The sequence below is a fragment of the Ascaphus truei genome, chromosome 13 (genome assembly GCF_040206685.1).
Source record: "Ascaphus truei isolate aAscTru1 chromosome 13, aAscTru1.hap1, whole genome shotgun sequence".
Classification (NCBI taxonomy): domain Eukaryota; kingdom Metazoa; phylum Chordata; class Amphibia; order Anura; family Ascaphidae; genus Ascaphus; species Ascaphus truei.
This window is the reverse complement of record NC_134495.1, coordinates 36,108,929-36,119,425: the sequence shown is the minus strand read 5'-3', so window position 1 is coordinate 36,119,425 and position 10,497 is coordinate 36,108,929. Positions and strand designations below refer to the sequence as shown.

General features: G+C 55.8%; 1 protein-coding gene across 1 annotated transcript in view; it reads right to left on the bottom strand.

The window, feature by feature from the left end:
• Positions 1-10,497, bottom strand: part of CARMIL3 (capping protein regulator and myosin 1 linker 3) — a 139,829-nt gene that overhangs the window by 1,045 nt on the left and 128,287 nt on the right. The window contains 5 exon segments of the mRNA XM_075567998.1: positions 15-103; positions 1,780-1,985; positions 2,797-2,876; positions 9,038-9,101; positions 9,827-9,928. Coding sequence (XP_075424113.1) covers positions 15-103; positions 1,780-1,985; positions 2,797-2,876; positions 9,038-9,101; positions 9,827-9,928 — 541 coding nt within the window.

The window sequence follows — 10,497 nt, the reverse complement described above, 5'->3', positions numbered from 1 at the left end:
GACGTGGGGCTCACCAGGGGGTGTCGGCTCCATGGAGTCACATGACTGCAACCGACGGGATCGCTGAGGCTTCAGAGGGGGTCTCCGCACCGGGGGGCACAGTCTGAGGAGAGGGGGGAGAGCGGGGGTGAGAAGGGGAGAGAGGGGGGTGAGAAGGGGAGCGAGGGGGTGAGAAGGGGAGAGAGAGGGGGTGAGAAGGGGAGAGCGGGGGTGAGAAGGGAGAGAGAGGGGGTGAGAAGGGGAGAGAGGGGGTGAGAAGGGGAGCGAGGGGGTGAGAAGGGGAGAGAGAGGGGGTGAGAAGGGGAGAGAGGGGGTGAGAAGGGGAGAGAGGGGGTGAGAAGGGGAGAGAGGGGGTGAGAAGGGGAGAGAGGGGGTGAGAAGGGGAGAGAGGGGGTGAGAAGGGGAGAGAGATGGGGTGAGAAGGGGTGAGAAGGGGAGAGAGGGGGTGAGAAGGGGAGAGAGGGGGTGAGAAGGGAGAGAGGGGGTGAGAAGGGGAGAGAGAGGGGGTGAGAAGGGGAGAGAGAGGGGGTGAGAAGGGGAGAGAGGGGGTGAGAAGGGGAGAGAGGGGGTGAGAAGGGGAGAGAGAGGGGGTGAGAAGGGAGAGAGAGGGGGTGAGAAGGGGAGAGAGGGGGGTGAGAAGGGGAGAGAGGGGGTGAGAAGGGGAGAGAGGGGGTGAGAAGGGGAGAGAGAGGGGGTGAGAAGGGGGGAGAGAGGGGGTGAGAAGGGGAGAGAGAGGGGGTGAGAAGGGGAGAGAGGGGGTGAGAAGGGGAGAGAGGGGGTGAGAAGGGAGAGAGAGGGGTGAGAAGGGGAGAGAGAGGGGATGAGAAGGGGAGAGAGGGGGTGAGAAGGGGAGAGAGGGGGTGAGAAGGGGAGAGAGAGGGGGTGAGAAGGGGAGAGAGGGGGTGAGAAGGGGAGAGAGGGGGTGAGAAGGGGAGAGAGAGGGGGTGAGAAGGGGAGAGAGAGGGGGTGAGAAGGGGAGAGAGGGGGTGAGAAGGGGAGAGAGGGGGTGAGAAGGGGAGAGAGGGGGTGAGAAGGGGAGAGAGAGGGGGTGAGAAGGGGAGAGAGAGGGGGTGAGAAGGGGAGAGAGAGGGATGAGAAGAGGAGAGAGGGGGAGAAGGGGAGAGAAGGAGAGAGGGGTGAATGGGAGAGAGAGTTGGATGAGAAGGGGAGAGAGGGGGAGAAGGGGAGTGAAGGGGGGAACGGGAGTGAGTGGGGTGAGAAGAGGAGAGAGGGGGAGAACGGGAAAGTGGGCTGAGAAGGGGAGAGGGGGGGAGAACGGGAGAGAGTGGGATGAGAAGGGGGGGAGAACTGGAGAGAGTGGGGCGAGAAGTGGAGAGAGGGGAGAATGGGAGAGAGTTGGGTGAGAAGGGGAGAGAGGGGGAGAACGGGAGAGAGTTGGGGTGAGAAGGGGAGAGATAGGGGGAGAACAGGAGAGAGTGGGGAGCGAAGGGGAGAGAGGGGGAGAACAGGAGAGAGTGGGGTAAGAAGGGGAGAGAGAGGGGATGAGGAGTGCAGCGTGTGATCTGAAGCCCTGGAATAAGAGAGCTGCTCCCGGGACACTCACCTCCCCCCGTGGGGGGCGTCTCCCTCACAGGCTCCCGGGACACTCACCTCCCCCCGTGGGGGGCGTCTCCCTCACAGGCTCCCGGGACACTCACCTCCCCCCGTGGGGGGCGTCTCCCTCACAGGCTCCCGGGACACTCACCTCCCCCGTTGGGGGCGTCTCCCTCACAGGCTCCCGGGACACTCACCTCCCCCCGTGGGGGGCGTCTCCCTCACAGGCTCCCGGGACACTCACCTCCCCCCGTGGGGGGCGTCTCCCTCACAGGCTCCCGGACCCGTGGTTTGGCCACCGGTATTTCCTTCCTGACCTCCTCAGCACATTCGGTGTCTCCTTGTCCCCCCCCACAGGACACCTTCCTACCCCGGGGGGCAGCGACTGGCCGCAGATCTCCAGGAGGGGGGTAGGAAACCGAGACCCCACCCTGAAAAAATAAGGGAAGGCACATATACACACTGTCACCCTGAGGTGGGAGGGACAGGCTCCGTGGTCCCCCCCCCTCCTGTGTCACCCTGAGGTGGGAGGGACAGGCTCCGTGGTGTTCCCCCCCTTCTGTGTCACCCTGAGGTGGGAGGGACAGGCTCCGTGGTGTCCCCCCCTTCTGTGTCACCCTAAGGTGGGAGGGACAGGCTCCGTGGTGTCCCCCCCTTCTGTGTCACCCTAAGGTGGGAGGGACAGGCTCCGTGGTGTCCCCCCCTTCTGTGTCACCCTAAGGTGGGAGGGACAGGCTCCGTGGTGTCCCCCCCTCTGTGTCACCCTGAGGTGGGAGGGACAGGCTCCGTGGTGTCCCCCCCTTCTGTGTCACCCTAAGGTGGGAGGGACAGGCTCCGTGGTGTCCCCCCCTTCTGTGTCACCCTAAGGTGGGAGGGACAGGCTCCGTGGTGTCCCCCCCTTCTGTGTCGCCCTAAGGTGGGAGGGACAGGCTCCGTGGTGTCCCCCCCTTCTGTGTCACCCTAAGGTGGGAGGGACAGGCTCCGTGGTGTCCCCCCCTCTGTGTCACCCTGAGGTGGGAGGGACAGGCTCCGTGGTGTCCCCCCCTTCTGTGGTGGTGTGGTCTACCCTGGAGGTGGGAGGGACAGGCTCCGTGGTGTCCCCCCCTTCTGTGTCACCCTGGAGGTGGGAGGGACAGGCTCCGTGGTGTCCCCCCCTTCTGTGTCACCCTGAGGTGGGAGGGACAGCTCCGTGGTGTGTCGCCCCCCCCCCCGCCTCTGTCACCCCCTTGGGATTATTGTTACCTTTTCTGTTGATAACTTGTGATTATTTCTATCGCCGTTGGATGAACACGGCAGGCGGTCCTCATATGCAGCCCACTCCTCTGAGAGAGCGTGAGGGAGAGGGAGAGAGAGAGGGAGACAGCGAGAGAGAGCGTGAGGGAGAGGGAGAGAGAGGGAGAGAGAGAGAGGGAGAGGGAGAGAGAGGGAGACAGCGAGAGAGAGCGTGAGGGAGAGAGAGACAGTGAGAGAGAGCGTGAGGGAGAGAGAGAGGGAGAGGGAGAGAGAGGGAGAGAGAGAGGGAGTGTGAGGGAGAGGGAGACAGTGAGAGAGGGAGACAGCGAGAGAGAGCGTGAGGGAGAGGGAGAGAGAGAGGGAGTGTGAGGGAGAGGGAGACAGTGAGAGAGAGCGTGAGGGAGAGGGAGAGAGAGACAGCGAGAGAGAGCGTGAGGGAGAGGGAGACAGCGTGAGGGAGACAGTGAGAGAGAGCGTGAGGGAGAGGGAGACAGCGAGAGAGTGTGAGTGTGAGGGAGAGGCAGACAGCGAGAGAGTGAGGGAGAGGGAGACAGCGAGAGAGGGAGACAGCGAGAGAGAGCGTGAGGGAGAGGGAGACAGTGAGAGAGGGAGACAGCGAGAGAGAGCGTGAGGGAGAGGGAGAGAGAGAGGGAGGGTGAGGGAGAGGGAGACAGTGAGAGAGAGCGTGAGGGAGAGGGAGAGAGAGACAGCGAGAGAGAGCGTGAGGGAGAGGGAGACAGCGTGAGGGAGCGTGAGGGAGAGGGAGACAGCGAGAGAGTGTGAGTGTGAGGGAGAGGCAGACAGCGAGAGAGTGAGGGAGAGGGAGACAGCGAGAGAGGGAGAGGGAGACAGCGAGAGAGAGCGTGAGGGAGAGGGAGAGAGAGAGGGAGACAGCGAGAGAGTGAGGGAGAGGGAGACAGCGAGAGAGGGAGAGGGAGACAGCGAGAGAGAGCGTGAGGGAGAGGGAGAGAGAGAGGGAGACAGGGAGAGAGAGAGGGAGACAGGGAGAGAGAGAGGGAGACAGCGAGAGAGAGCGTGAGGGAGAGGGAGAGAGAGAGGGAGACAGCGAGAGAGAGCGTGAGGGAGAGGGAGACAGCGAGAGAGAGCATGAGGGAGAGGGAGACAGCGAGAGAGTGTGAGGGAGAGGGAGACAGCGAGAGAGTGTGAGGGAGAGGGAGACAGCGAGAGAGGGAGAGGGAGACAGCGAGAGAGAGCGTGAGGGAGAGGGAGACAGTGAGAGAGCGTGAGGGAGAGGGAGACAGCGAGAGAGCGTGAGGGAGAGGGAGAGAGAGGGAGACAGCGAGGGAGAGCGTGAGGGAGAGGGAGACAGCGAGAGAGCGTGAGGGAGACAGCGAGAGAGAGCATGAGGGAGAGGGAGAGAGAGAGGGAGAGAGAGAGGGAGACAGCGAGAGAGAGCGTGAGGGAGAGGGAGACAGCGAGAGAGAGCGTGAGGGAGACAGCGAGAGAGCGTGAGGGAGAGGGAGACAGCGAGAGAGTGTGAGGGAGAGGGAGACAGCGAGACAGCGTGAGGGAGAGGGAGACAGCGAGAGAGAGCGTGAGGGAGAGAGAGAGGGAGACAGCGAGAGAGAGCGTGAGGGAGAGGGAGACAGCGAGAGAGCGTGAGGGAGAGGGAGACAGCGAGAGAGCATGAGGGAGACAGCGAGAGAGAGCGTGAGGGAGAGGGAGAGGGAGACAGCGAGGGAGAGCGTGAGGGAGAGGGAGACAGCGAGAGAGCGTGAGGAGAGGGAGACAGCGAGAGAGAGCGTGAGGGAGAGAGCGAGAGAGCGTGAGGAAGAGGGAGACAGCGAGAGATCGTGAGGGAGACAGCGAGAGAGCGTGAGGGTGAGGCAGAGAGAGCGTGAGAGAGGGAGACAGCGAGGAGGCGGAGAGAGAGGGAGACAACGAGGGAGGCGGAGAGAGAGGAAGACAGCGAGAGAGGCGGAGAGAGAGGGAGACAGCGAGAGAGATGGAGAGAGAGGGAGACAGCGAGAGAGATGGAGAGAGAGGGAGACAGCGAGAGAGGCGGAGAGAGAGAGGGAGACAGCGAGAGAGGGAGACAGCGAGAGAGGCAGAGAGAGGGAGACAGCGAGAGAGGCGGAGAGAGAGGGAGACAGCGAGAGAGGCGGAGAGAGAGGGAGACAGCGAGAGAGGCGCAGAGAGAGGGAGACAGCGAGAGAGGCGGAGAGAGAGGGAGACAGAGAGAGAGACGGAGACACCAAAAGAGATGGAGAGAGAGAGAGAGGGAGACCGCGAGAGAGATGGAGAGAGAGAGGGAGACAGCGAGAGAGACGGAGACAGCGAGAGAGACAGACAGACAGCGAGAGAGACGGAGACACCAAGAGAGATGGAGAGAGAGAGAGAGGGAGACCGCGAGAGAGAAGGAGTGAGAGGGGGGCAGCGAGAGAGACGGAGACAGCAAGAGAAACAGACAGACAGCGTGAGAGATGGAGAGAGGGAGACAGCGAGAGAGACAAAGAGAGAGACAGCGAGACAAACGGAGAGAGAGACAGTAAGAGAGATGGAGAGAGGGTGACAGCGGAAGAAACAGAGACAGCGAGAGAGAAAAACAGAGAGATTCAGTGAGGGAGAAACAGAGAGAGAGTTAGACAGAGACAAAAAGAGAGAGAGAGAGTGACAGAGCGATAGAGACAGATATGGGGAGAGACAGAGAAACAAAGAGAGAGACAACCAAAATGAAAAGACAGAGAAAAGTGTGCAGAATGGGTAATAGGAGGGAAGGGTAATATAGGGCGTGGGTAATAGGAGGGGTGTGTAATAGGAGGGATGCTCTCCTCTCTCTGCCGCTACCGAACAGTTTCTATTCCCCCCTCTCTTGCTTTTCCCTCCTTTGAGGTTCACACAGTCCAGATCTACTCTCCTCTCCCGGTCCATCTATCGCCCACCTACCTCTACTCATCCCCTTCTGCCTTTCTCTCTCACTTTGAATCCTGGCTCTTTCTTTCTCTCCTCAGACTCCCCTGTTCTTCTCCTTGGGGACTTCAATTGCCACATTGATGACCCCTCTCTCCCTTGGGCTTCCCGCTTTCTTTCTCTAACCTCTTCTTTTGGCCTTCAACAGTGGACTGAAGCCAGCACCCACAAGGATGGACACTACCTAGACCTGGTTTTCACTAAAAAACTTCTCTCTCTCCGACTTCTCCATTTTCCCTTTTCCTCTCTCCGACCATCACCTCATCTCATTTTCTCTCTCTCGCTTCTCTCCATCTCCATCTCGCCCTCGTTTTTGCAGAAACCTGCGCTCTATTAACCTACCAGCTCTTGATTCCACTTTACGCTCCTCCCTCTCCTCTCTCAGCTCTGCTTCAGACCCTGACAACCTGGTCAGGAACTACAACTCTGCCTTATCTTCCTCTCTTGATCTTCATGCCCCGCTTTCTCTCTGCCGTCCTCGCCCTTCTAACCCCAGACCCTGGCTAAACTTCCACACACGCATGCTGCGTTCCTCCACTCGTTCCTCTGAACGCCTCTGGAGGAAATCTCATACGCTCGCAGACTTCATTCACTACAAATTTATGCTATCCTGTTTCAACTCTGCCCTCTCTCAAGCTAAACAAACCTACTTTTCATCACTAATCAACACACACAAGTCTAACCCACGAAGTCTCTTTTCTGTCTTTGACTCTCTACTCAGACCACCCTCAGCTGCCTCCTCTTCTTCCTCCATCTCACCTCAGGACTTTGCTGACTTTTTTAAGGAAAAGGTGGAGTCCATACGGCAGAACATCCCATCTGTTGCCTCCTCCCATCCCACAATGCTTCCCAACTCTCCTCCTGCCTTTCTTGGCTCTTTTTCCGCTATCTCGGAGGAGGATGTGTCACTGCTGATCTCCTCTTCTCCCTCTATCACATGCCCCCTTGATCCCATTCCCTCCCATCTCCTAAAACCTCTTGCTCCTTCTATAATCCCTATGTTCACACAGATCTTTAACTCTTCCCTTTACTCTGGTACCTTTCCTTCATCCTTCAAGCATGCAACCGTTATACCATTACTCAAAAACAGCAAGCTTAACCCTACCTGTCCTTCTAACTATCGACCTGTCTCCCTCCTGCCTTTTGCCTCCAAACTCCTTGAACGTCTTGTATTCTCTCGATTGCTACACTTTCTCAACACCTATTCTGTCCTAGACCCTCTACAATCTGGCTTCCGCACTGCTCACTCCACGGAAACAGCCCTCACTAAAATAACTGACGACCTCCATGCTGCCAAAGACAGAGGTCATTACACTCTGCTCATATTACTCGACCTCTCAGCAGCATTTGACACCGTGGACCACCCTCTTCTCCTTCACATTCTCCATACTCTTGGTATTCGGAACAAAGCTTTATCCTGGATCTCCTCTTACCTCTCCCATCGTACCTTCAGTGTCTCTTTTGCTAACACCTCCTCCTCCTCTATTGATCTCTCTGTGGGGGTACCCCAGGGCTCTGTCCTGGGACCCCTTCTCTCTTCTCTCTACACACTCTCCCTAGGTGACCTAATCACATCTTTTGGGTTTAAATATCACCTCTATGCTGACGACACACAAATTTACTTTTCAACCCTGACCTTACACCTGCTATACAGACCAAAGTTTCTGAATGCCTCTCTGGAATATCATCCTGGATGGCCCTCCGCCGACTGAAACTTAACATGGCAAAAACAGAGCTCCTTATACTTCCTCCCAAACCTGGCCCTACTACCTCCTTCCACATTACTGTTGGAAATACGATCATTCACCCAGTAGCCCAAGCACGCTGCCTAGGGGTTACACTTGATTCCTCTCATTCTCCTCTCATATTCAAAACGTTTCTAAAACTTGTCGCTTTTTCCTCCGCAATATCACAAAGATACACCCTTTCCTCTGTTACTCAACTGCTAAAACTCTGACTCAGGCCCTCATTCTCTCCCGTCTCGATTACTGCAACCTCCTGCTGTCCGTCCTTCCTGCCTCTCACCTGTCTCCCCTACAATCTATCCTAAACGCTGCTGCCAGAATCACTCTACTTTTTCCTAAATCTGTCTCCGCATCTCCCCTCCTGAAATCCCTCTCCTGGCTTCCGATTAAATCACGTATCTCACACTCAATTCTCCTCCTCACTTTTAAAGCTTTACATTCTTCTGCCCCTCCTTACATCTCAGCCCTAATTTCTCGCTATGCACCATCACGACTCTTGCGTTCTTCTCAAGGATGTCTTCTTTCTACCCCCTTTGTATCTAAAGCCCTCTCCCGCCTTAAACCTCTCACTTTCTGCCCCACACCTCTGGAATGCCCTTCCCCTCAATACCCGATTAAGCCCCCTCGCTATCCACCTTTAAGACCCACCTTAAGACACATCTGCTTAAAGAAGCATATGAATAGCACTGGATAATCCTGGACACATGACACAAAGCTTGGCCCCCTGCAGACGCACTTACTAGTATTCCCTCCTACTGTCTCTGTACGTTCTCCCTACCTACCAATTAGATTGTAAGCTCCTCGGAGCAGGGACTCCTTCCTTAATGTTACTTTTACAGTATGTCCGAAGCACTTATTCCCATGATCTGTTATTTATATTATTTGTTTTATATATGATATGTATTACTACTGTGAAGCGCTATGTACATTTATGGCGCTATATAAATAAAGACATACAATACAATACAATATGGGGCGTGGGTAATAGGAGGGGTGGGTAATAGGGAGGATGGGTAATAGGAGGGATGGGTAATAGGAGGGATGGGTAATATGGAGCGTGGGCAATAGGAGGGATGGCTAATTGGAGGGATGGGTAATAGGCAGGATGGGTAATAGGAGGGATGGGTAATATGGGGCGTGGGTAATAGGAGGGATGGGTAATAGGAGGTATGGGTAATATGGAGCGTGGGCAATAGGAGGGATAGCTAATAGGAGGGATGGGTAATAGGAGGGGTGGGTAATAGGAGGGATGGGTAATAGGAGGGATGGGTAATAGGAGGGATGGGTAATAGGAGGGATGGGTAATAGGGAGGATGGGTAATAGGAGGGATGGGTAATATGGGGCGTGGGTAATAGGAGAGATGGGTAATATGAGGGATGGGTACTAGGAGGGATGGGTAATATGAGGGATGGGTACTAGGAGGGATGGGTAATAGGAGGGATGGGTAATAGGAGGGATGGGTAATTGGAGGGATGGGTAATAGAGAGGATGGGTAATTATTACGAATGGGTAATGGAGGAGAGGATGTGGCAGGAAGATGGGGGAGTTAGGAGGGGGCAGTATAAATATTTACCCCCATCCCCAGAGGAACGTCTCCTGTCATCAGGAACACAGCTTGTTCCTCCCCCAGTATCCACCTGAAAATAAAACCCATCTATTACCCCATCACTTACCTAATTACCCCATCACTTACCATATTAGCCCTATTACCCCATCACACACTTTATTACTCCTTATTACCCCATTGCTTATCTTATTACCCTATATTACCCCATCAGTCACCATATTACACCTATTGCTCCATCATTCATCATATTACCCCCTATTACCCCAGCACTTGCCATATTATCCCTATTACCCCATCACTCACTATATTACCCCTATTACTCCAACGCTCACCATATTACACCCAATTGACCCATCAGTCACCTTATTACTCATATTACCCCATCACTCACCATATTACCCCCTATTACTCTATTACTCACTATATTACCCTTATTACCCTATTGCTCACCTTATTACCCCATCACTCACCATATTAACCTCTACTACCCCATGGCTCACCATATTACCCCTATTACTCCATTGCTCACTATATTACTCCCATTACCCTAACCCTCACTATATTTCCCCCTATTACCCCAACACCCACTATATTACCCTCTATCACCCCATCACTCACCATATTACCCCCTATAACCCCATCGCTCACTATATTACCCCTATTACCCCATCACTCACCATGTTACCCCTATTACCCCATGGCTCACCATATTACCCCCTATTAACCCATCACTCACCGTATTACCCCCTAACACCCCACCGGGCACCGTATTACCCTTATTACCCCATCGCTCACCATATTACCCCACAATCGGACCCCCTCCATCCCGAGCAGGGGGATCCCTCGTCCCCGTCCAGGCTGCAGCTGGAATGCCTCTTCCAGGGCCTGCTCACAGGACTGAGAGATGGAACGCAGGGTGAGCGCTTTCTGCCTCCTCTCCCGTCTCCCTAACACTCGTCTCTCTCCCTCTCCCTCTCCCCACTATCTGCTTCTCTCCCTCCATTGCCTTTTGTCTCCCCCATTTTCTTCTTCCCTCCCCTCCCACCCCTCTTCCTCTACCCCCCTCCCTAAGTTTATCCCTTCCCCTCTCCTCCCTCAGTCTCCTCTCATCCCCTTCCCTCAGTCTCCCCCTTACTTTCCTTTCCTCTCTCCCCCTCTCCTCTCTTCCCTCCACTCAGTCTTCCCCTCTTCACTTCTCTCTCCCGATCTCCCTCTTTCCTCTCCTGTCTTCCTCACTTCGCTCTCCCCCTCCTCTGTTCCCTCCCCACAGTCTTGTCCTCTTCTCATTCCCGTCTCCCCCTCCTCTCCCCTCAGTCTTCTCATCTTCTCTTCCCACTTCTCAGACTTCTCCACTCTTCCCTCCCTTTCTTCCCCCCATCTCTTCGCCTCCTGTTTCCTCCCCTCAGTCTTCTCTTCTATACCTATCTCCTCTCTTCACTCAGTCTTCTCCTCTTCTCTCCCCCCTC